This window comes from Mustelus asterias, chromosome 3 (assembly GCF_964213995.1).
Source record: "Mustelus asterias chromosome 3, sMusAst1.hap1.1, whole genome shotgun sequence".
NCBI classification, from domain to species: domain Eukaryota; kingdom Metazoa; phylum Chordata; class Chondrichthyes; order Carcharhiniformes; family Triakidae; genus Mustelus; species Mustelus asterias.
The window spans coordinates 53,805,952-53,832,411 of record NC_135803.1 but is presented as its reverse complement, the minus strand read 5'-3'; the positions used below and the strand labels follow the sequence as shown (position 1 = coordinate 53,832,411).

At 41.8% G+C, this 26,460-nt stretch overlaps 1 protein-coding gene across 1 annotated transcript in view; it reads left to right on the top strand.

Annotated features, from left to right (window-relative positions):
- dock10 (dedicator of cytokinesis 10) overlaps positions 1–14,601 on the top strand; it is a 339,343-nt gene extending 324,742 nt beyond the window's left edge. Inside the window, exon 55 of the mRNA XM_078208965.1 lies at positions 13,424–14,601. Coding sequence (XP_078065091.1) covers positions 13,424–13,549 — 126 coding nt within the window. The 3' untranslated portion in view covers positions 13,550–14,601. The remainder of the gene's footprint in view (positions 1–13,423) is intronic.
- The last annotated feature ends 11,859 nt before the right edge of the window (positions 14,602–26,460 follow it).

Sequence of the window (26,460 nt, the reverse complement as noted above, 5' to 3'; positions counted from 1 at the left end):
AATATTTAGTCACAGCTCTCGAGGGCACAGTGGTTAGAACTGCTGCCTCACAGCGGCAGGGACCCAGGTTCGATTCCCGGCTTGGGTCACTGCCTGTGTGGAGTTTGCATGTTCTCCCTATGCTTGCGTGGGTTTCCTCCGGGTGCTCTGGTTTCCTCCCACAGTCCAAAAGATGTGCAGGTTGGGTGAATTGGCCATGCTAAATTCTCCCTGAGTGTACACGAACAGGTGCAGGAATGTGGTGACTTGGGGATTTTCACAGTAACTTCTTTGCAGTGTGAATGTAAGCCTGCTTGTGACTAATAAATAAACTTTACTTTACTTAGCAGTTACTTTATAATGAAGAGACATGTGAATTCCTTAAGCAAGCAGGTTAATTTCTGTCAGATTTCTTCTTTCGCTTATAATGATCCTGGTCGCTTTTATGGACAGAAAATGTTGGGAACACTCGGCAAATCCGGTACAACATCTGTGGCAGCAACCTTTAAAGAAAAGTTATGCCTGAAAAAATTAACTTGTCATTTTTTGCCTGATTTACTGTGTGTTTTCAGTATTTTTGATTGTGTCAGGTTTCCAGAATCTGTAGTCACTTGTATTCTTGAATTGTACATTAATATATCTTTCAACCATAACAATTAGTGGAATGCATCAATTAAATATCCAAAAATTTAGTTCCATAATGGTACAAATTTTGATCCCACCAATACATTTCTTTTGAAAAAGAGATTGTTGTTTTAAGTTTTGAATTATGATAATTGTTCTGATTCTGGTCCATTAATGTATTCATGATGAAGCTATGCTCAACATCTTTCAGCATCCAGCTATAATTTAGGTACAGATATAATTGAGTGACAAAGGAGTAGTTAAAGCACTTATGGTAACGTTAATTGGAGATTCATTATACATGATCGATTATGCTGGCTTGGCTGCTGCTCAGTTAGTGAGTCTAATAGCCATACATTGCTGAGAACAGGGTATCTGATGGTGTCTACCATTAGTTAGATCACCCCTTGCACATCTGACTTTTAAAATTTTTTGGAATTTTATTTGAATACAAGGATACCAGTGGTGAATCAAAGAAATAGAGCACAGTGTTACCTCGTTTAAATTTGCTCTCTTCCATCTTGTTTGGGGGTTCACTCACCATAAAAATTAATGAAATAATTGAGTGTTTAAAAAAAAAACTGGTGCTCGCCCTTTGTTTAGTAAAATCAAGTTTGTTTATTTATGGCCTGGATTTTGCAATAGTCAGGAGAGCAAAAACTATCAGAGTTCATTCTTATTACTCCTCTGAAGCTGACAGCAACTTCTTGAGACATGTACAGATAAACATGAGAATACAGAAGTTCCCAGCATGGTGCACCTTTGAAGTTCCCCCCAGACTACAATGAAATAGAATTCTCTGAGCTACTGGGAGCTTGCCCTTTTATTCTCTTAGTCTTGCTGTAAAAACCCTTATAAAAGTTGTTGAATTGTGTTTTAAAACTATGTGTTGAGTTCATAATTACTGCCCCAGAAAACTAATTTTACATTTGTGGAATGTCAAATTTCTCCACTGTGATAAAAATATATTTTTCAAATATATTTTAAGTTTATTTAATATGTCAGCTTTTACCTTAATCCCATGTGTATGGACCCAACCATTTATTTCACTTAAATTTCAATTAAAAATAAAAAGTGAAGTTAATTTTACTTCGTTTGCCATCTGTGAGAATGCTTCACTGTTGTTTGACACATGGGGGTCCCCTTGACCCGGGGCCAGACTTCAAACTGTAGTCAAAAAAGGAGCGATCCTCAGCACATAGATTGCTAAATCTTTCCAGCTTTCTTTGAGATCAGTGGTGAAGAATAACTTCACAGGAGCAAAATCTGGGCCTATGGATAAAGGGAATGTGTATAATTAAATAAAACTATATAATCAAATCATCTTCCCTTTCCATCCTTGTGAACTTTGTTGTAAATGTCTTTAGTTCCAGTGTGTTTAACTTTACATTTATCTGTATTAAAAAGCATCCACCAGTGGACTAGGTGGTGCAGTGGACTCGGACACTGTTTTTAACTTCTATCCTTTTTAGGTTTGTACCTAGCCTCAATTGAAGAGGCATTGGTTATGAAGCTCCTATATGCATTAGTCTGGGTACCTTCAACCAGGTCCTGAATTGACATTGACTTCTAGCATAAATTGCTCCTAATAGGCATTCAATTGTATTGCTATTTTGTCCTAAAAAATAGCCAGTTTCAGAAATGACAGCATCATCCCGGGCTGTGAAGGGTTCTTCTGTGGTTTCCAGTATAGTTTTTTTTAAAATTAACTTAAGGAATGTGGGCATCCACGGCTAGGCCTGCATTTATTTCCCATCCCTAGTTGACATTGAAAAGGTGGTGAGCTGGATTCTTGAACTTCTGCAGTCCTTGAGAGGTAGTTACACCCATAGTGCTGCTTGGAAGGAAATTCCAAGATTTTGAGCCAGTGACAGTGAACGAACACGATATATTTCCAAGTCAGTATGGTGAATGACTTGGAGAGGCACCTCCAGGTGATGATGTTCCCAGGTATCTGCTGACCTTGTCCTTCTTGATTGTAGCAGTTGTGGGTTTGGAAGGTGCTGCCTAAGGAGCTTTGGTGAGCTCCTGCAGTGCATCTTGTAAATGGTACACACTGTTGATGCTCTTCATCCGTGGTGGAGGGAGTGAATGTTTGTGGAAGAGTTACCAATCACGCAGGCTGCTTTGTCCTGGATGGTGTCAAGCTTTGAGTCATAGAGGTTTACAGCATGGAAACAGGCCCTTCGGCCCAACTTGTCCATGCAGCCCCTTTTTTTTAACCCTAAGCTCGTCCCAATTGCCTGCGTTTGGACCATATTCCTCTATACCCACCTTACTCATGTAACTGTCTAAACGCATTTTAAAAGACAAAATTGTACCTGCCTCTACTACTACTTCTGGCAGCTTGTTCCAGACACTCGCCACCCTCTGTGTGGAAAAAGTGCCCCTCTGGACACTTTTGTATCTCTCCCCTCTCACCTTAAACCTATGCCCTCTAGTTTTAGACTCCCCTACCTTTGGGAAAAGATATTGACTTTCTAGCTGATCTATGCCCCTCATTATTTTATAGACCTCTATAAGATCACCCCTAAGCCTCTTAAGCTCCAGAGAAAAAAGTCCCAGTCTATCCAGCCTCTCCTTATAACTCAAACCATCAAGTCCCGGTAGCATCCTAGTAAATCTTTTCTGCACTCTTTCTAGTTTAATAATATCCTTACTATAATAGGGTGACCAGAACTGTATGCAGTATTCCAAGTGTGGCCTTACCAATGTCTTGTACAACTTCAACAAGACATCCCAACTCCTGTATTCAACGTTCAGACCAATGAAACCAAGCATGCCGAATGCCGCCTTCACTACCCTGTTCACCTGTGACTCCACTTTCAAGGAGCTATGAACCTGTACCCCTAGATCTTTGCTTTATAACTCTCCCCAATGCGCTACATTTAACTGAGTAAGTCCTGCCCTGGTTAGATCTACCAAAATGCATCACCTCGCATTTATCTAAATTAAACTCCATCTGCCATTCGTCAGCCCACTGGCCCAATTGATCAAGATCCCGTTGCAATCCGAGATAACCTTCTTCATGGTCCACAATGCCACCAATCTTGGTGTCATCTGCAAACTTACTAACCATGCCTCCTAAATTCTCATCCAAATCATTAATATAAATGACAAATAACAGTGGACCCAACATCGATTCCTGAGGCACACCACTGGTCACAGGCCTCCAGTTTGAAAAACAACCTCCTCCAACCACCCTCTGTGTTCCGTCATCAAGCCAATTTTATATCCATTTGGCTACTTCACCCTGGATCCTGTGAGATTTAACCTTATGCAATAACCTACCATGTGGTACCTTGTCAAAGTCCATGTAGACAACATCAACTGTATTGCCCTCATCTACCTTCTTGATTACCCCTTCATAAAACTCAATCAAATTTGTGAGACATGATTTTCCACTCACAAAGCCATGCTGACTGTCCCTAATTAGTCCTTGCATCTCTAAATGCCTGCTTCTTCGATATTGCACTCATCCAGGCGAGTGGAGAGTGTTCCATCGCACTCTTAACTTTTGGGATGTCCGGAGTTGAGATACTCGCTGCAGGATTCCTAGCTTTTGACCTGCTCTGGTATCCACGGTATTTATATGGCTAGTCGAGTTCAGTTTCTGGCCAATGGTAATTCCCAGGATTTTGAGAGTGGGTAATTTAGCAATGATGCCATTGAATGTCAAGGACGATGGTTAGATTCTCTCTCATTGGAGATGGCCATTGCCTGGCACTTGTGGCGTAAATGTTACTTGCCACTTGTCAGTCCAAGCCTGGATTTTACCCAGTTCTTGCTGTATTTGGACATGGAATGCTTCAGTAACTGAGGAGTCATGAATGGTGGTGAACATTATGCAGTCGTCATGGAAGGATGTTAGTTGATGAATCAGCTGAAGATAGTTGGTCTTGGGGCATTACCCTGAGGAACTCCTGCAGCGATGTCCTGGATTAGAGTGGAGTGACCTCCAACCACCATAACCATCTTCCTTTGCGCAAAGTATGATTCCAACCAGTGGAGGTTTTTCCTCCGAGTGACTCCAGTTTTGCTCGAGCTGCTTTATGTCACTATCAGTAAAATGCTGCCTTGTCACCATGGGCAATCACTCTCACCTCAACTCAGGAATTCAGCTCTTTTGTCCATGTTTGAACCAAGGCTCTGAGGTCAGGAGCTGAGTGGTCCTGACGGAATCCAAACTGAGTATCCATGAGCAGGTTATTGATATTATTTAAAGAATGGTGTTGGAGCAGAACAAAAGGAAACCATACTGCAGCTGGCTATGCCATTGTTGGCATCAGGTGGATAGATAATAAATTCCCTGAAAACTAAATCAGTCACTTCGATATATAGAAAGACATTCCAAAAATAGCCCAGCCTTAATTCTGTAGATCACCTGATTGGGCTCCACAGAGACTAATAACTTTTAAAATAAGATCCAAGTTCCCAGAGACCCAAGTGAAAGGATCACGTGACAAGATTTCAAATTTTAAGACCTTTATTGCAACAAACAATCCTAAAACCACATCGACCAAACACTCTTTAGTAGGTAACTAATACACTGAACTACAGCAAAGATATCTCCCCTTTAATTTGTAACACAACTGAAAATCCCGTGCCGCAGTTATAATTTTACTCTTTTCAAAAGTAACAGGTTTCATAAGAAACAGTTCTATGTCACTCCCAGCCTCTAAAGGCTCTTTTTGCTGTTTCACCAAGCTCTGTTTCACTGAATCATAATGTTGAGTGACTGTCCAAAGGGCATTTCCCTCAATTTTTGGAGAATACCAGTAGTAAGGCCCATTCCAGTGATTCTTGCCACACCAGGATGAATTATTCAGATTTCTGAGATTACCACAGGACTCCCTCATTCTGCCTGGTCATCTACAGCATTTTTAAAAAAATAAATCCAAAATCCCAGTTATTAACTAAAAGAACAAAGCTTTTTGAAGATTCCATATTTCAAACTAAAAGATTTATTTTACTATACGAGAGTCAAACAGAGCAATCACTCAATACTATCTTGGGTAACCACCTATACTCTAAAACCCAGAACCAGCATGAGTTAATCATGGATTAATGTACAAATTGTGGTGGATGCTAAACTATGAATTATACTTTAAATGACAGATATAAAAGACAGATCTTTCAAATTGGATTGGTAGTCCACTCAGCATATCAATCTCAGTCACGAAGTTCTTCAAAACACTGCATTCCTCATGAAGAATATCAGCTCCTCCCTTCTAGTAGCTCGCCTGATCTCTAGCCAATAGCGCACAACCAACCTGAGTTCCACAGGTTGATCTTCACCACAAATGGTAGGCATTTGCAGAATCCCCTCAATGGATGGTGTTAATTCACCCATCCGGATCTGAATTCTGTTTTCCTTAGTTTTCCTTAACTGCAGCGCTAGATTCATCCACTTCTACCAAGCTTGAGTCGAGCTGTGTCCTTTTTATATGCTTTCAACCAGGTTCAGTGTCCCCAGGCATTTTGCTTTCCAATCGCAGTTTTAGTTTTCATTTTCTTAGAAACCAGGAGACTCAGTTTCCATTCTCCGTTTACTTTTCCCGTTAGGGTAAAAAGCATAAAAAGACACACTCTCCTCTCTGCTAACTGGCTGGACCTTGTCACTTTTTTTCCTGTGAGACATTGTCTGTCTCTTTATTCTGCCCAAAACCTGGAGACTGAGTGACCCCCCACCACCACCACCACCACCACCCCCCCTCCCTCACCCCCCCCCCCCCCTCTCATTCATCCATTTCACCTGGAATTTAAAACGGCAGTCTCAACATAACAGTCCTATAAACTTGGTATTCGTAACTTAATGAGTTGGTCGACCATCCCTGTCACAGTCTTGATTTGATGTGGAGGTGCCGGCGTTGGACTGGGGTAAAAACAGTAAGAGTTTTAACAATACCAGGTCAAAGTCCAACAGAGACACATAATCAAGTTACAGAATACAGATTAGAATGCGAATCTTTACAGCTGATCAGGTCTTAAAGATACAGACAATGTGAGTGGAGGGAGCATTTGAGTGGAAGGAGCAGCGCACCGAAAGCTAATGGCATTTGTTAAAACTCTTACAATCTTGATTTGCCATTACAATTACCATATGACAGAAAATATGAAAGAAAAATAGTTGAGATGAAATATTAGAAGATATACCATGGAAACAATTACTCTGCTTTTGTTTCCTGTGTTGTCAAGTTGAAAAAGGTGATTGTGCTCATATTTATTTCATTTATAAAAGTATTTGTTGCACACTTGTACCGTTTCAATGACTAGAAGAAAAATGATAAGGTGTGATGGGTACAACATATCTTTACAGTTGATAGATCTGAATTCTAAGGGAGGTCGACCTGTAGTTGATGTTCTTAATCTGGGATCTGAGACATGTGTATGAGACAAATCTCACTTTAGCAGGAGAGTTAAAGAAAAATGGGATTAGCATCATTTTGTTACTGAAATTGGGGATTGGAGGAGTACTGAAATAAAACAGACTTCACTGTTTTTTCTTCTAGTCTGTTGAAGCATCTGTATTGAGTTTATTTGATGTCCAATAATAGGGACTTTGTAATAACAGTATCTCATTGAAAAATTATTTGAAGGTGAATCTTGAAAATTATTTTTATCAGTTGTAATAATATTTGAACATCTGGATCCTCTGTAGAATATACTCAGTCAATATATCTTTTTATTTTTTCTCTGGCAGCTGAATTATGCTTTTACTTCTTCCAACTTCTACTCTTCTCAGTCTATTACCTCCTTCACTACTGTTAGCAAAAATGGTATGTCCGGACCTCTATCTATGCTGATGATTTATTCTTTGTTGGCTTTGCATGGTTTTGTATTTCAACTTAATATGTTCATTTTTGTTATTATAAAATGGTAGCCAAAAGGTGTCAACCAATTTGCACAAACAAGGCAGATCTATTTGCTTATTTTTAAATCAAGTTGTAGCACTCATAAAAATTAATAACCAGCATTTGATTACATGATTTTATATATTTAGAAATTCAACTATCAAGAAGATAACATGACAGATACCCTGAGAAGGGATTTGAATGACATATCTTACTCAATTTGAATAAAGGCATTGTAATTCATCTCTACAAATTCACATGGTGCTGTTATTATGGTCATTGGCTTACACACAACATACACCCACATGCGCAAATACACACGCACCTCCCACACGTACACTACCCACACTCCTTTTCATGAAGTGACTGGCCTCTATTGAAAACGGCATGGCCAATTCCCAGCAAAGAATAAAGAAAAAAGTATGTGTGGAAGATCATGGGTTTGCCCCCATGCCCTGTCCAGCAAGCACAATAATGTACTGCACCATTATTTTATATATTGATTTTCATGTTACAAAATCTCTAGTTCTGTCAGTTGCTTGTGTAGTGTTGCTTCTTTTCTCAAAAAGTACCACTGTTTCTGTGATCTGAATTTCAAGATGTAAAGCTTTATAGCTTTAATTTTGCAATGGATATCTCTGGCAGCTGGCTAAAAGGGTCATATCTAAAGTTCCCTTAGGGTTTCAAGAATTAAATTAGTGAAGAGATTACCCAATGAAGTCTACTGTTAAAGATGTTTTTGTACTGATGTACAGGAGTCCATAACAAATGATACTGTCAGGTAGGAGCAAAGAGAATTACAGCTTTTACAAGAAGGATTAAGACCATAACACTTTGTGCCAATTTTGAAGAAATGTATTTTTGATATTATGTTTCTGCATTGGAACTAATTGAAATTGTTAGAACTCACATTTTGTTTAATATCATATTTTGCATCCTTTCTAACTCTGTGATTTATAATTGTGCATTTTTTATGTCCAGGAACAAAACATGTGATTCATTAAACTGGTAAATGTACAGCTTTCTAACTTGGCTTTGCATGTGAGAAAATATGCTTTGCGCAAGGAAAATGCTTTCTTGCTTCATTTTCACACTGGTTGCCTGCAAATAATAAATAAGTTTTGCCAAGACTGTGGGCAAGCATAAAGATAAACATTATTTTAACATCACACCCAACCCCACTTGTAGGTGTTTAATTCAGCAGCTCTATCCAATCCTTTATTAACTAACTCATTTTCATATCACGCCTGGCCTGCATACTACCAAACAGCATTACCCTGCTAACAATTTATAAGTAGTGACAAGCAAGCAATAGAAAAATTGGATGAGAGAAAAAAACAGGATAATCAGACACCAACAGAAAATATACTTATTGCATATCAGCTAATAACAGTCTGATTTCCTTCTTATCGGGGCATGAAAACCTCAGTAAATTAAACTTCCAATTGAAGCCCAACACCTCGCTGCACAGTAATATTATAGAAAAGACTTGTCCTTCAGATAATTATGAATCTATTGTGACTTCTCTGAATTAATTTCACAGGAGATACAGAGAAATGTTTGAAACATTCCTTCCAGAAATGCAGCACTCATTGCTTTGTGTCATCAGGGAAGTATCTATTTGTAAATTATTGCTTAAAAAGAAGACTTGTTGAAACTTTTCATCTTGTACTCATCAGAACACTTTGCAAAATGTCCTGATGATTGCAAGATGAAAAGCTTCAATATGTCCCTTTTTTTTCCAGCCAAAATACCAAATAACTAATTGTAAATAACTCACAAAACTAATTTTTAACCTCAGAATTTGTGAGTTAAGAGACAATTCATTAATGAAATAGTTGCTGAATCATTATTGGTAGAATGGCACCAGGGGCACCACTCCATGAAAACTATATAGTGAGATTTTAAAAAAGCATTTCCCTACACATTTTTGCTAATAGCTTTAAGGTTCAGCATTACATGGAATTATGCCTGCTGATGTTGTGCCACCAGAAAGGTACACAGTTCAGGAGGTCCACTAGGAAATATGCTACACTGAACCCAGATAGATACCCTAAAATATAGGGGTAAGTTTTCCAGTACTGCCTGCCGCAGGAATTGTCGTAAGTGGGACAGCCAATTTGCTGGACCACTTACAGATCCGTTGACCTTGGGCAGAGATTTCTGGTCTTGGAGCAAGAGCAACTGGAAAATCCTGCCCATACAATCTCATTCTATTACATTCGCTTGATTGTTCTACTGAATATTATAACATTCCAGGAAGCCAGATTATGTTCAAATATACTTAAGATGCCGTGTGTGTGGTATTAACGACTATTATCATTTTAATTTTGTAGATTTCAAATTTATTTTGATGTTTTTGCTCCCTTGCAATGTTTTGAAGTCCTGACACCATACAATATTCCACTATCTTCAGAGCTTATGCCTTGTCCTTTGATTCCAATTAAGATATTAAGGAAAACTTCTATTCTGGCCTTGATGAAATCCTCATTGCCATCCCAAAGGAAGAAAAGATTATCCTTCTGGGGGACTTTAATGCCAGTGTTGGCCGTGGCATTGATGTCTGGACGAGAACCACCAGGAAAAATGATTTGCGAAAATACAATGCAAATGGTGTCCTCTGACTGATAAAGTGTGCTCAGCATGGCCTCATTATAGCAAGCACCCTCTTCCACCAGAAGGGCAAATACAGAACCACATGGAGGATTTGAGGTCAAAGCATTGGCACCTCCTGGACTGTCATTGTTTGGGTCTAAGTTTTGGGTCTAAGATCTAAGTGATCCCTGTATCACTTGATTTCTGCAGGTGATTGACAGATCATTAGCTTGTTCAATTGGTGATGAACATCCACCTAGCACCAAAACATCTCAAGGCCCAGGAGTCAGAGAAAGAGGATCGATGTCTTAGCAGACTGACCAATGAGAAGAACTCCAAGTACAGCTCGCAATTAAGCTGGAAAATCTTGACACATACAACTCCATTTCAGAACAATGGGATCAAATAAAATCAGCTATACTAGACCCCTAAGCAGACCAATGGATTCGTGCATCGTTATCACCAGAACTGGTTCGATAAAAAGAACATTGTGAAATGTGACCTCTTAGAACTAAAATGAACAGCATTCATTACCTGGTAGAACAACCCAAGGTTGCAAGTCAAGGATGTAGCATTTTAATAGCAAACGGCTGATGTCCAAAGACAAATCCAGAAGATAAAGGATGTGGTGGAAAGGGAGAGTCTGAGAGATCCAATATGATGATGACGATGACACACACAGCATTTTTTTTAGCTACCAGGGCCATCTATAGCCTAAACGACAATAACCGTGGCCCCGATGGTATTGCAGCTGAGGTATCCTGCTCACATCAAAACTCCATGCTCATCCTATGGATTCAGGAGGAAAAGGAACAACCCCTCCCCCCGCCCCATGCCTGCCCCAGCAACATCAGGAATCGAAGAATTGTAATTCTTCAAGAAAGGAGTTAAATCATGCTGTGGAAATTATCCAGGCATTTCCCTTCTGCACATAGCAGCAAAGATCCTGAGTCACCTATGGCTGAAAAAATCTTCTGAGACACAATATTGCTTCACATCTCCCAGGGGAACTTCTGACATGATCTTTGTTGCTGGACAAATCCAAGAAAAATGTCAAGAATAATACCAAGTACTCTTCATCCAGAACTGGATCAGCTGCACCAGCTCTGACTACTGCAGTGTGTTTGACAACAAAGACCCATGCTAGTTAACTAACGCAGTAAGAAGTCTCACAACACCAGGTTAAAGTCCAACAGGTTTATTTGGTAGCACAAGCCACTAGCTTTCGGAGCACCGCCCTTCATCATGTGAGTGGGAGTTCTGTTCACAAACAGGGCATATAAAGACACAAACTCAATTTACAAAATAATGGTTGGAATGCGAGTCTTTACAGGTAATCAAGTCTTAAAGGTACAGACAATGTGAGTGAAGAGAGGGTTAAGCACAGGTTAAAGAGGTGTGTATTGTCTCCAGCCAGGACAGTTAGTGAGATTTTGCAAGCCCAGGCAAGTCGTGGGGGTTACAGATAGTGTGACATGAACCCAAGATCCTGGTTGAGGCCGTCCCCATGTGTGTGGAACTTGGCTATCAGTCTCTGCTCAGCGACTCTGCGTTGCCGTGTGTCGTGAAGGCCGCCTTGGAGAACGCTTACCCGAAGATCAGAGGCCGAATGCCCGTTAACTAACGTCCAGGAGTACAGAGCAGTTGTCGTCATCACACCCCTATACTGAAGTGAAACCTGTACTGTGAATCAGTGACACATGAGAACGCTAGAGAATTTGTCAGGATTGCCTCCACCACATCCTCGGGATTCAATGGGCGGGCCTTCCAACAAATGCCAGTACCCTCCCTTAAGCATTTGCAAGCATTCTAGCAAAACCTGTTCAAAATGGCAACAACTCATCCATCAAGCTGCTCCACACTTTTGAGCAGGACGGCAGCAGCAGAGAAGGAGAGAAAAGAAAACAACCCTGCACTGTGGCTCCCACTACATGATGGGACATCCTGCCCCCTTGTGCTCAAATGCCTGTGGGTAGCGAATCGGCATTTTCAGCCACATGAAGATCCCTGTCAGAAAAATGATACCTTGATTAGAAGTCGTCATCAAGTCAAAAGACAGCCAATGATGACTATGTACACCAGAAATGACTGAAGCTGGTACGTGGGAAATGTTTGAAGCACATTCCATCTCAGTGAGGACAGATGCTCACTCTTTCTAAAGAATACAAAGTGTTGCAGGACTTTCATGCTGCTTACTAGCGCTGAGAGTCGAAGTGTAATGTTGCAGGCCATGTGCTATGGTGAAATCCAGGATGTATTTTATGGTGAAACCTTTGGCCCTCTCCTCCCTTTGTTCCAGTCAACAAGACTTGGGTTCAATAGACAATGGAAAATGATACATACTTAGCTTGCTAGATTTCACATTTTTGCATACACTCATTTTCCAGTGCAGAACACACCCTTATGAAATGCGCCTGCTTAAGTCAGGTTTTAAAAGAATATTATTACTGCAGACATTCTCAATTTTAATTCAGATTTTGTTTCCCATGCTCCATGTTATTGCTGTATTTGTGAGAGAATGCTTCCCATTGCCAGTATTTGCTTTAGTTTTGCTGGGTTGATGCTGCAATTTATACACCACAAACAGTAGGTGAAAAGCAGAATATTTTGGGGTTTTAATTGTGCTGTGTGATTCAGATGAAAGGCAAATGTGACAGGGGAGGCGAAATAAATGCAGATGAAATAACACCTGAAGCTTTTTTACAGCAGTGACAATAGCAAGACAAGAATTTGTTGACCGATCTACATCTCCTTTCATGTATCACTAGAGAGATGTCTTTCCTGCCCTGCTTCACAGAAGGGGCTGTTACATAAGCGAGGCCATCTGCTGTTAAGTTCATCAGCAAACAACTTGCACCTTAGGAATAACTTTATCCCATAGGCTTGCATTAAACTTTTATGTTGTTGAATTATTTCAAGAAACCTCTGATGATGCCTGCTAATTTCATCGATAAATTAAATTTGAAGAAAAATAGTGGGTAACGATGCATTTAATGGGTGCACATTTTATTACAGACATACACAGCATCATGTGAACATTTATCCATGTTTGCAACCTTTTCTGTTTGTTGGTAAAAATATGTTGTGGCATTGTTAATGGGACACAGTAACTATTTTCTGTTCCACTTGTTCAGCAACTCATTTCCAGTCAGTTAGAACATTTTTGCCTAATTCAGTTCTTGTGTATGAAGTATCATTTCTCACATTTATCCCACGTGCATTATGCAACACTGAATTTGGTGCACTAGTGAAAGTTCTCCAGTTAGCAACACTGCATCTGCAGCCCTTCATTCCGCCCCAACTGTTTGCCTATGATGCATGATTTTAGGAAGTGTGACTCTTATTAAAAAAACCTTTTTCTTTTTAAACAGGTTGTGTACGGGGAGGACATGACAAAGCAGCAAGGAGTCGAAAGGCAGCACGTGCTCCGAGCAATCAGTAGAACTACCACTTCGAACAACTTATCAGGAGTGACAGTCGCAGCAAACTCTGAATAATATCACTTTCTCTGCAATAAATGGCCATAAATTATAGCGGTTGTCAGATCTTTGAAACTGGAAATGTTACAAGCTGCAAAATAGATATGTTCTGTAAAAAACAATAGAATTGTTTTATTATACTCCAACAGTTACAAACTCCAGCTTGTAATTCATCTCTGCAATGTACCTGCAGTATCTGCACTGTTTACTTGAGTTGTTAGTGTTCAGTGATCTTTATTACACCAAGTTGGATATGTGTAATGGATAAAATATGAATGTACAGTGTTCGCAGTAAGCTGTATGGTACCTAACATTTTGTTTGCTAGTACTGTTTTACATGGAAATATTGATATTTTATAACTTCAAGATGTTGAAATGCTTTGACTTGTTATTTCAACTGTAAATATTGACATTAATATGTAAAATAGATATTTTACAATGACTTTAAATGGACATACTGATGAGAAGTTTAACAGCGAAATAACAATGTTTTTTTAAAAATAAAATATGTAAAATACATGTACATATATTGGAAACATTTTAAAATTTATTTTTACAAATCTGTGCTGAAAACACCATGCATACTATCAAAAGAAAATAATTCCAAAGCCCCAAAGTCTGCAGTAAGACTGTCACCTGTAGAGTCCCTTCTGAGTGTAAATACAAAGAAGAAATAAATAATGGGAGCATTTTCAGAGCTGAAATTTAATTGCAGTGTAGCTGGCGCGAGACACAAAATCTTGGCTCATGAATGCAATCTGAACTCCTCCAGTAGATTCTATGTTTAAACATCATGGCCTTCTACCTGTTAATATTTATTAAATATCCTAAACTATGCAAAAGTGTTAGCTTTGTTTTGGTAAATAATTATTAATGGCTATTTTCAGTCGCGGCCAAGTGTCTGGAAGCTGTGTGAGGTACTGTGAACATGCCCTTGTTTTATGCTTGCACTTTGCAGCATTTTATACGTCTTTAATAATGCTGTGGTTCTTATGTTTGTTGTTAACGATATCTTCTCACCAGTAAAAGCGATGTTAATAAATAAAATTTGTTGTGGCACAGTTTTCAGGCCCCTCACTCTGATGTTACACTTTTATTCTGCTATCAGTCCAGGACTGTCAAATCTATTGTGATCCTCAGCACAAGATCGCTACTACCCAGCTGTGAATCTCACTCTTGGAGCTACAAGAGAGCTTGGTTTGTGTATGCATGCATGTACATTTGGGAACACTTTAATAATGTGAATAGGAATGGTTGCTTTCCCAATCACTTTCTATGTTCAAAACACTATATGTTGTTGCATATGAAAGACTTAACATTTATACAGATCCCATTATTAATGGGATATTAATTTAAACTATTCTAACGCCACAAAAGTTGCTTTCCACACTTGTGTTAAGCCCAAATAATGCAATGAGTTTTCAAAGAATGTCTTTCAATTCCAATCTTGGGCCAGGTCATGGCTCAACTCCAGAGTTGTTCCACCATGTATCCATTGTTGCAAAATGGAAGCTACTTTGCAATAAAACAAAAGTGGTAACTTAATTACATCCCTGAGTCTCTCATGGGTGACAGACCAACATCAGGGCAGAATGCTCACCGGAAGGTAATTTGGCAGAGCAGGTGGTTTACTGAGAAATGCTGAAAATACTTCTGATCCATGAAAGATAAAATCCCCTGTATATTTGTTTGATACAAAGAAAATTAATCCAATTCAAAATTGTTTGAGTTATGTGTTCCCTGGAAGGTTTGTTTGAGGATTGCAGCACATTTCACCATTAATTGTAAGGTGCAGCTCTTTGTCCAATGGGGATAGTGTTCTCAGTTGGTGGACCCTCTGAAGAGGAAGAGAGGGGCAGGAGGGAGAGGGGGGGCCAGGTGGGCAGCATCTGAGGCAGAGACCTTTGAGAGGAGGGGCATGGGTACAGTTGGTGCAGGGCCAGCAGGAAGGTCAAGGCAATAGGGTCCACAGAAGGCACCATTACCTAACGGCTAGATTACACAGAGAACGCTCCACCTCTAAATGTCCGAGGTCCCATGCTGAGGGGGACCCCATCTCTCTAAGAACACACTGACAGCAATATGTCAACTGATTGGGCCAGAAATCATCTGTGTGGGCGGACTACACATGTTTGTGGCTCTGAAGGTCATAGTGCCCTCAACATCTTCTCCATCTGTTCTTTCCAGCGGCCAATGAGGGATCTGTGTGGTGTGTTCCAATCAGCTGCAGACAATTGCATCAAGCTCATCACTGATGCTGTTTTGAAATATGTTTGCACATTTATCCATTAGCGGCCTGATGAGGCCAGCCAGGTGGAGAGACCTAGAGGCATCACCATGAATGCTGAGTTCCCCTGCTTCCAGGGTATAATAGATGGCACTCATGTGGCCATCAAGGCACCAACAAGTTAGCCGGAACCTTCATGAACCAAAAGGGCTACCATCCAATGAATGTGCAGATTGCCTGTGAACACAACCAAGTCTGTGCCCGTTACCCTGGTTACTGACATGATGCTTACATCTTTCATCACTGTTCATGGCTCCTGCACTATTGGATGGATGGCTTCTGGGTGACAAGAACTATCCCTTGAATAGGTGGCTCATGACCCCCTCTGGCACCCAGGATCAGAGGCGGAGGAGAGATGGAACAGGACTCGAACCTCCATAAAGGCAACGGTGGAGAGGACCACCAGGCTGCTCATGATGCACTTCAGATGCCTGGACTGATCAAGGGAATCATTGCAGTATCCTCCAGAAAGTCTCTCCTTTATCGTCATGTCATGCTGCGTTCTGCATAATTTGGTTATGGCAAAGAAGGACCCAGTAGAGGCTGAGGAAGGCAAGGCAGCTCCACAGGCCAAGGAGGATACCTCCAATGATGGGTCTGACGAAAAACCCAGGGCGGCACAGGATGAGGATGTGGAGACAGAAGCAAGAAACCTTTAGGGAGGTAGGGGCAGCAGGGATACCTTGAGCTTGTGAACCTTCAGCGAGGCATCCAAGGCATTGATGCTTCCTTATGTCAATGGCACTGTCCCCTTTACAAACAATTGTGATATGCTAGACCAACCTTAAACTCCAGCAGCACACAATGCAATACAGTTACAAGCTTGCACTGCATCTGGCACCTGTTGCAAACATCAAGCCAATTCAGCCCATTAAAGCAAAAGAAATATTGTTGTCAATACACCAACAAAGAATACACGATGTTGCCAAACTGAACACAAATTTCAAAATAACGAACGCAAATAATGTCACCCGTGATGAGCCCCTGTTGTGCTCAAGGTGCCTTCAACTTACATTTGTGGGTGCTGTGTCTTGGTGCCACCCTGTTGGCTCTGACATGGGTGTCAGCCTGCTGACTATTCTATCCTGGTGGCTGTGATGATAACCTTGGTCATTGTCCTCCGGCCGGCAGAAACAGAGCAGACTCTGCCTGGGAGAGTGTGTCCAGCCCCATGGCTGAGCACTCCTCAGTCATCGCAGCATCATCCAATGTGGTAGCCACTAGAAGAAAGGCGTAGGAGCTAGTGCCCTAATCCAGAGCACATCGAGAGGAGCCCACAGAGATGACAGGCAGCTTGTCCACCAGCACGTGGTACATTTGGACATCCCTGCTCACCATTGATGGATGAGCACCTAGCAGAGAGACCAGGTGTCACATCCTTCTCTCACACTGGCCGTTGAAGGGCAATTAGGGATGGGTAATAAAAATATTGTCTGAGCCAGCAATGCCTACGTCCCATTTATGAATTTAAAAAATGATGCTAATACCTGTTCACTACCGTCACAGATGATTCTATCACTCAACCAATGTTTAGCTCCTTCTGCTGGTTTTAAACTGTAATTATTTATTTAAAAGATCATTCTCTTTCCTGATTTATATTTTGAATGGCTCATTTGTCCTCCATTTTCTCAGAAATGAGAGTATCCAGTGCAGCACATTTTGAGCAATGAATAGTTGTCTGTTGAGTCAAAGAACAAGAAGAATGGTACAGCGCAGGAATAGGCCCTTCAGCCCTCCAAGCCTGTGCCAATCACATGGTCCTATCTAGACCAACCGCTTATATCCCTCTATTCCCCGTCGTTTCATGTGTCTATCCAGATGAGTCTTAAATGTTGCTCACATAACTGCCTCAAACACTTGGCAGTGCATTCCAGGCCCCCACCACCCTATGTTTAAAAAAACTTCCCTGCACATCTCCACTGAACCTTCCCCCTCCCCCCCACCCCCTTATCTTGAACTTGTGCTCCCTTGTAATTGTCATTTCTGCCCTGGGAAAAAACTTCCAACTATTCACCCTATCTATACCCCTCATAATTTTATAAATTTCTATCAGGTCACCCCTCAGCCCCCATCTTTCCAGGGAGGACAGTCCCAGTTTATTCAACCTCATCTCATAGCTAATACCCTCCATACCAGGCAACATCCTGGTAAACCTTTTTTGTACTCTCCCCAAAGCCTACATGTCCTTCTGGTAGCGTGGTGACCAGAATTGGACACAGTATTCCAAATGTGGCCCAACCAACGTTTCAATAACTGTAACATAATTTGCCAGCTTTTGTACTTGATGCCAATGAAGGCAAGCAAGCCATATGCTTTCTTCACCACCTTTTCCACCTGTGTGGTGACTTTTAAGGTTCTGTGGACCTGCACGCCTAAATCTCTCTGTGTGTCTATGCTCCTGATGGTTCTGCCGTTTATTTTGTAGCTCCCATCTGAATTGGATCTACCAAAATGCATCACCTCGCATTTGTCTGAATTAAATTCCATCTTCCATTTCTCTGTCCAATTTTCCAGCCTATCTATATCCTGCTGTACTCTCTACAATCTGCATCGCTATCCGCAACTCCGCCAATCTTAGTATTATCCGCAAACTTGCAAATCAGACCACTACTACTTTTTCGGATCAGCAACAATTTATTGTATTTAAGGAGATACTTTTAACTGTTAAGGTTAGCAAGGTAATTTTGAAATTACAGTAAAGAATATGGTTTATCTAGTAAAATGCATTATGTTGCTTTCTCCATGACAGTGTCTCAGCCAATCAGAGTCAACTTGACAAACAATCAAAAACCCTTCTCCTGCAATATAAATTGTTGTGGTAGTTTGAAATTTGGCATTCTTGTGTTTGTCCTAATGAGTGCAAGATGAAAAACTTTAACAACATATCCCTTTTTTGAGCAATAATCAATTTCCTGTATTGCCAAGCAACTGTTTATTTTATTAAGTTGTGGGATTTGTGGAACACAATTTTAAGCAAAAAAATTCAACATTTACCACATGCTGCTTTGTATTCACTGACGGACCTCATGCACATGCACACTCTACACACCAATAACATTTAATATATTTTTCAAATAAAGCTGTTGGACAGCTAACGTGTGTAAACATGGGGCGGCACAGTGGTTAGCACTGCTGCTCACAGCGCCAAGGACCCGGGCTTGATTCCCGTCTTGGGTCACTGTGCAAATCTCCCTGTGGTCTGCGTGGGTTTCCTCCGGGTGCTCTGGTATCCTCCCACAGTCTGAAAGACGTGCTGGTTAGGTGCGTTGGTCAGGCTAAAATTCTCCCTCAGTGTACCCAAACAGGTGCCGGAGTGTGGCAACTAGGGGATTTTCATCATAACTTCATTGCAGTGTTAATGTAAGCCTACTTGTGGCACGAATAGATAAACTAAAAAAACTTAAATGGTCTTGCAAGAGTGAATGAAAAGCTATTTATTTCATTAATTTATATTATTTAATTTATTTAGATATTCCTAATGAAACCACATTATTTTGATTTGGTTGGATTTACTATTGTCACATGAGATACACTGAAAGATATTGTTTCTTCAGCACTATAGAGTCAAAACATACCATACATAGAGTACATAGGGGATAGGGAAAGGAGAGAGTGCAGAATATGGTGTTCCAGTTACAGATAGGATGTAGAGAAAGATCAACTTAATATAAGGTATGTCCATTCAAAAGTCTGATGGCAGCAGGGAAGAAGCTGTCCTTGAGTTGGTTGTACATGATCTCAGACTTTTGTATCTTTTTCTCATCTTCAATTGTGCTTCATGTTTTTATAGCTAGATTGTGCACAGTGGGAAATAGCAGAGCGCAGAGTGATGGGTGAGAAGGAGTATGCCACAGGAATTTGTTTTTTTGCCCGGGTCAGTTCATTGTCTAAAGTTTAACTTTATGGGCTTGAGTAATGGATACAATGCAATGTTCTCATTATCTGTCACTTAGGGGCTACAGCTCACTCACTAAACACCGTTTTGCCTACATAAATATATTGATTACTATTTGAATACTCGAGATGTATTGTGGTTAAAAAGACTATTGAAATTGGAGATAAGTTTGCATGCCTCCTTTCCACTCACATTGAACCATAGAAACTAGAAGCAGGCCATCCAGCCCTTCGAACCTGCTCCGCCATTCATTATGATCATAGCTGATCATCAAATTCAATATCCTGATTCCCCCCTACTCCCCATTTCCCTTAATTCCTTTAGCTCCAAGAGCTATATCTGATGTAGAAACATAGAAACTATACAGAAACATAGAAACAAAAATCGACAGTAACACTTTGAGTGAGCTGTTAACGTAGTTGTCCTTCTTTGGTGCTGCTTTTATTCCACAAAGTCTGCTCTAATCCATATTATTCTTTTACTTTAATACAAATCCTTGATTGTTTCCAGGCTGAACATCAGATGAAAACAATGGCCGTGATTCTCCCAAAGACGCTGAATTGGCAGGAAAACTTTGAGATCACGACTTCTGTCAGATCAACTTCTCACCCCAATCTCCCCACTCTGTGCATTGCAGAGGTTCCAATCATGAATCTCATTAAAAACCCAGGGGGCGGGGCCTATTCACACCAGAGACTGACAGTTCTGCAACTCTGCACATGCGCAGTGGCCCCTATCTGTCTGTCTCCGTTTGCTGGCCAGCTCGATCGCTGGCAAGCCCGGGACCTCCGCAGTGCTGCCCCTCCAGCCTCCCCCATGGCCCGATCACGGCCCCCACAACAATTCCCGGGCCAGCCCTGACTCCCTCCATCCCGGAGCGCCCGGGGTCCAGCCCAACCCCCCCAGCAGTGCCGATCCCTCCACCCCCCCTCACCTTAGCAGACCCCACTCCCGCTGACTCCCGTCCCCCCTCCACCCTCCCCCCCCCCCCCCCCCCCCCCCCACCGGGGTCAGACCCCCCCCCCCGGAAGGCAGGCCCTCCTGGCAGACCAACCCCCCAGTCCACTCCAATAGCTGCCCTCCCTCCATCCCAGACCAATTCCAATGCAGAGTGGCAGTGGGATCCCCCACCTCCACCGATCACCTCTAGGCCCTGCCCACAATAGGCCCCACCCCCTTGGTATGGGTGGGCAGTGCCAAGGTGCCCCTTGGGCAAGGGCATTTTGCCTTTTGGGCAGTGCCAGGGGGCACAGGCTAGCACTGCCAGGGTGCCCATGCCCAGGGGCACCACCCCCCCACTGCCCGACCCCCTGGGGTTCCCGAGTGCCCCCTCTTCATTCCGGTGGGGTTTCCCGTTGGTTCCCCGAACGTGGGGAGCTACTCTAAACCTGCCGGAGTGAAATACGCCTGGCGGGATGGCAGATTCAATTGGGACCGGTAAGTTCCCAATAATTACATTTAAAACATATTAAAAGAAGATTCAAATCACTTACCTGTCTTCCCACCGGTTTCCAGCATGGTCTGGCCGGCAACTGTTCTCCGGCTCTGGGAGATGCGCATGCGTTCCTGGCACATGCGCAAATCCTGGAACAACGCCGGCAACGCACATCTCCCACCCCGACCCACCAGAAAAGCTGCAGATCGGGATGGGAGAATCGCAGACAATACATCCAAAATCTTTGTTTATCAATAGGAAATTCAAATAGTATGCATAATTGATTATAATCGAAAACCTTCGCATTGCATTCACAACTCAAGATTAGCAATAACAGATCAGAAGTAAACTTGCATTTCAGATAGTTGCGATAATCTTTTTGGTTGATTAGCACTTAAATGGGACAATGATGTAATGGTTTCTAAAGGTTTATGAAATCAACTAAAACATTATTTTTTTAAAATAAAGGCAGCATAGTAAATGAAAGCTCCTGAACTAATAAATTGTTTCAGGAGGAAATAGTTCTCTTGGCTGTAATAATGATTTTTCATTCTGTTGTATCGGTATTCCTATTCATTGTAAAACGTTATTATTTTAGCAGTTTTCATGAAATGAAAAAGCATTGCTATGTGGTTAAGCAGCTACAAGCTACACAAAGTAAATTTCCTTTCTATTTGAATGGTGAAAATATAAGCACATTAAAGTAATTACAGCTAATTGCTCAACCCTTTACCCCAGTAATAGAAAGAATAATGAGAACTGTCTGGCTGTGATGAAAATCATGCTTTATTCCATCAGATTCAACCATGTTGTACAATAGGGAAACGGCTCAGTTCTCTTCTTTGGAATTCTAAAGAAAACACCTGTTTCTAATTTCAAATTCCATATTCTTTGATGCTGGATCAGAGCTTTCTATTTTGAACTATTGTTAAAATACTAAAACAAAACAATTTGCTAAGTGTCTATTGCAAACTAAGTATGACAAACAGAAATTATGATTGATATTTTTGACTGTCTCTGATTTTCACATTTCCAACAACTTTGATCCTCTATAGACCATAAGACATAGGAGCAGAAACAGGCCATTTGGCCCATCGAGATATCTGGATATAAATTGTCCCATTGGTAAGATGCAGCATGGGTTCACAAAGGGCAGGTCATGTTTGACTAATTTGATGGAATTCTTTGAGAACATTACGTGTGCAGTGGACAATGGGGAACCTGTGGATGTGGTTTATCTGGATTTCCAGAAGGCATTTGACAAGGTGCCGCACCAAAGACTGCTACATAAGATAAAGGTGCACTGTGTTACGGTAATGTATTAGCATGGTTAGAGGATTGGTCAACTAAAAGAAAGCAAAGAGTGGGGGTAATTGGGTGTTTTTTTGGTTGGCGATCAATGACTACTGGTGTGCCTCAGGGATCAGTGTTGGGACCGCAATTGCTAACGATTTACATAAATGAATTGGAGTTGGGGACCAAGTGTAGTGTGTCAAAATTCGCAGATGACACTAAGATGGGTGGAAGAGCAAGTGTGCAGAGGACGCTGAAAGTCTGCAAAGGGATACAGATAGTCTAAGTGAGTAGGTGAGGGTCTGGCAGATGGAGTACAATGTTGGTAAATGTGAGGTCATCCATTTTGGTAGGAATAACAGCAAAGTGGACTATTATTGAAATGGTAAAAAATTGCAGCATGCTGCTGTACAGAGGGACCTGGGTGTCCTTGTGCAGGAATCTCAAGGAGTTGGTCTGCAGGTGCAGCAGGTAATTAAGAAGGCAAATGGAATTTTGTCCTTCATTGCTGGAGGGATGGAGTTTAAAAACAGCAGGTTATGTTGCAGCTGTATAAGGTGCTGGTGAGGCCACACCTGGAGTACTGTGTATAGTTTTAGTCTCCTTATTTGAGAAAGGCACTGGAGGGGGTGCAGAGGAGATTCACTAGGTTGATTCCGGAGTTGAGAAGGTTGGCTTATGAAGAGAGACTGAGTAGACTGGGGCTATACTCATTGGAATTCAGAAGAATGAGGGGAGATCTTATAGAAATATATAAGATTGTGAAGGGAATAGAGAAGATAGAAGCAGGGAAGTTGTTTCCACTGGCGGGTGAAACTAGAACTAGGGGGCATGGCCTCAAAATAAGGGGAAGCAGATTTAAGACTGAGTTGAGGAGGAACTTCTTCACACAAAGGGTTGTGAATCTGTGGAATTCCCTGCCCAGTGAAGCAGTTGAGGCTACCTCATTGAATGTTTTTAAGGAAAGGATAGATAAATTTTTGAACAGTAAAGGAATTAAGGGTTACGGTGAGCGGGCGGGTAAGTGGAGCTGAGTCCACAAAAAGATCAGCCATGATCTTATTGAATGGCGGAGCAAGCTCGAGGGGCCAGATGGCCTACTCCTGCTCCTAGTTCTTATGTTCTTATGAGTCTGTCCCACTATTCAATGAGATTATGACTGATCTGATATGATAATCCTCAGCTTCACTTTCTCACCTTAACCCCATAACCGTTGATACCCTTGCTGATTAAAAATCTGTTTATCTCAGCTTTGAACATATTTAAAGACTCAGCCTTGACAATCCTCTGCAGTAAAGAATTCCACAAATTCACTACCCACTGAGAGAAGACATTCCCCCTCATCTCTGTTAAATGAATGATCCTCTTACTCTGAGATTATGCCCTCTGGTCCTAGACTTTCCCACAAGGGGATTGACAGGATTATTGGTTGATTGCTGTATGATGCACAACCTCACCACCAGTTGGACAAGGAACGGGGAGGAGGAGAAAGAGAAAGAGAAAAGTCGGAGGCACGGTAGCACAGTGGTTAGCATTGTTGCCTCACAGCGCCAGGAACCCAGCTTTAGTTCTGACTTTGGATGACTGGCTGTGTGGAGTTTGCACATTCTCTCCATGTCTGCGTGGGTTTTTCTCGTTTCCTCCCATGCCCAAAGATGTTCAGGTTAGGTGGATTGGGCATGCTAAAATGCCCCTTAATGTACAAAGATGTGTAGGCCTGGTGGCTTAGCCAAGGTAAATGCACGGGGTTACGGGAATAGGGCGGGGATGTGTGTTTGGGTAAGAAGCTCTTTCGGAGGGCCGGTGCAGACTTGATGGACCAAATGGCCTCCTTCTGCACTGTAGGGATTCTATGGAATCTATGGAGGATGTAACATAAATAGCCGATCCCGAGTGAGCCATTTGTTAAACAATGGTACCAATAACTGCAACACAAATTCTCCAGTTACCAACTATCCCTCACCTTCCCTTTTGTTTCTTAATGAGATCACAGTGCAAAAATAAAAACTAGCACAAAACAAACATTCTAAACCAAAATTATGAATGGAATCATGCCATATTGTATACAAACGTCAACTATTCACCCTTGTGCACTCCTTTACCAGGCCTTTGCCTGACCTGGTGCTCCTACACAATGCTAACCCAATGGCTGCAGTTTGGCTGGTTGAAGACTGCTGAAAGAGACTGTTGATAGCCTTTGAGGATGACCTTGATCATCCATGATCCGAGAAGACTTGGCTTTTGACTGTGCCATCTCCGCATAGACAACAGTAGCCTGGGCTGACAGGCAACGGAGAAAAGACTGACAGAGCAGTCTTCTGTGAGAAGCAGAATACTGTCATCATGAGAGAGGACAACAGGTTTGTGTTCCATAGAACCACTACCATCCTCCTGGGATGGCTCCTCAGCAATCCTAATAACATGTTTGAGGACAAATTGCGGTGAGAGTCTGATTCACATTTGAATGCTGGTACTTGCTGCATAATGGCAGCAGTCTGAGCTTGTTTAAGTTAATTCTCAGCTTCCATTGCAGCAACAAAATGTTGTGTGACTTTTTCTTGTACTGCAGTGGAAGCTGAGAGACATCGGCCATTAGTCTGCATCATGGTTGGATCTATAGGTGTGCTAATGGAGTTGCCCACCTCTGCCATGCTAGAAAAGATGTCCTTCAAGCCCTGCACAAAGCTTTGTGCAATGTCGGTGTCAGATTCTTTCATGATCTTTTGACATTGCACACGGTCTTTCTAGCAGAGTTGCCAATGCATCAATACTTTCAGTGTGCAGTGTGCATAGCTGTCAGCCAACTTTTGGATACTGCCCCATCAAAGTGTTCACCTTTGTGGTGAAGGGAGGCAGTGGAGAGTAAGTGGTCCATGCTTGCACCATTTGCAGCTTCTGAGTCAGAAGAGATTTTGGGCTGAGGGGCAAGAGGGATAGAGGATTAGGAATAAGCTTACAATCATTTCCTACCATTTCAGCCCCACTGGTGGTCGTGAACCCATGAATGGTTGCTCCAGTGATTGTGAATATATCTCCTCCATGGGGTTAGGACAAGTCAGGACAAGCAGACATGTCTTCTGTTGTGTGCCAACTTTTCCTTCAAGATAGATGAGGGTGCCACTGAGTGTGGTGTGATCGGTTTGCGTGAAATGGCTGTTTATGATTGTATAGCTGGCAGTATTCGCAAGCTGTGGGCAGTGGCTGTGAGGCTTGTGGCAGCATGTGAAGATGAGATGAAGCTATGCATGTTAGGTATTGGTCAAGGTTATGTATAGGTGAGTGTTGTCTTGTATGGTGCATTGAACAGGGTATGAGGCAAGTGATGTAGCTGGTGCAATATGAAGTTGCAGTCACAGAAAGTTCAATGACCTCGCATCACATCCTCAGAGGTTGACTCCTGATATTGATCGCCACTACCAACTGATTGCACTGGGAGTTTCCCTGATGGTGTCTGGCCCCACTGTGGATAGACATCTCTCCTCCCCTGCACCTCCTTGAACAAGGCCTCGGTATAGCATCCCCAAGTGTAGGAGCTACCTCCACCTTATTGTATGATTCTTCTGTCTTTCCTAGGTCAATATCAATTGGGGAAAGGCTTCCAGTACCTGTTCAGTCACAATGCAGCTTCCCTTTATGAGATGCCTGCTGGTTTAGAAATGCTGGTAAGCTTGAACTGGTGCCAGTCTCTCAACCCTTTCAGTCCCTTGGTAAAGCATGCAGCCACTGAACAGTATGGTTAGTGCTGGCTGAATGCTGTAATTATGTTATTAGAAGGGACCAGGAAGTTGGTGTGCTGACCGTGTCTGAAGCAACTTGCGCTGGTTAATCTCACATTGTGATCCTTGCACCTATTTTCAGTGACTATCAAATTTAGCCTCTTTTATGCCACAGGGTAATAATTCTTTGCAAAACTTTGCAGTTCTGATCTTTAGAATGATAGTTCATTGAACTGATTATAATTGTCATTTATTTTGTTGTTGTGAGTTAGCACATCATTGAGCCATGAAATTATTCATATT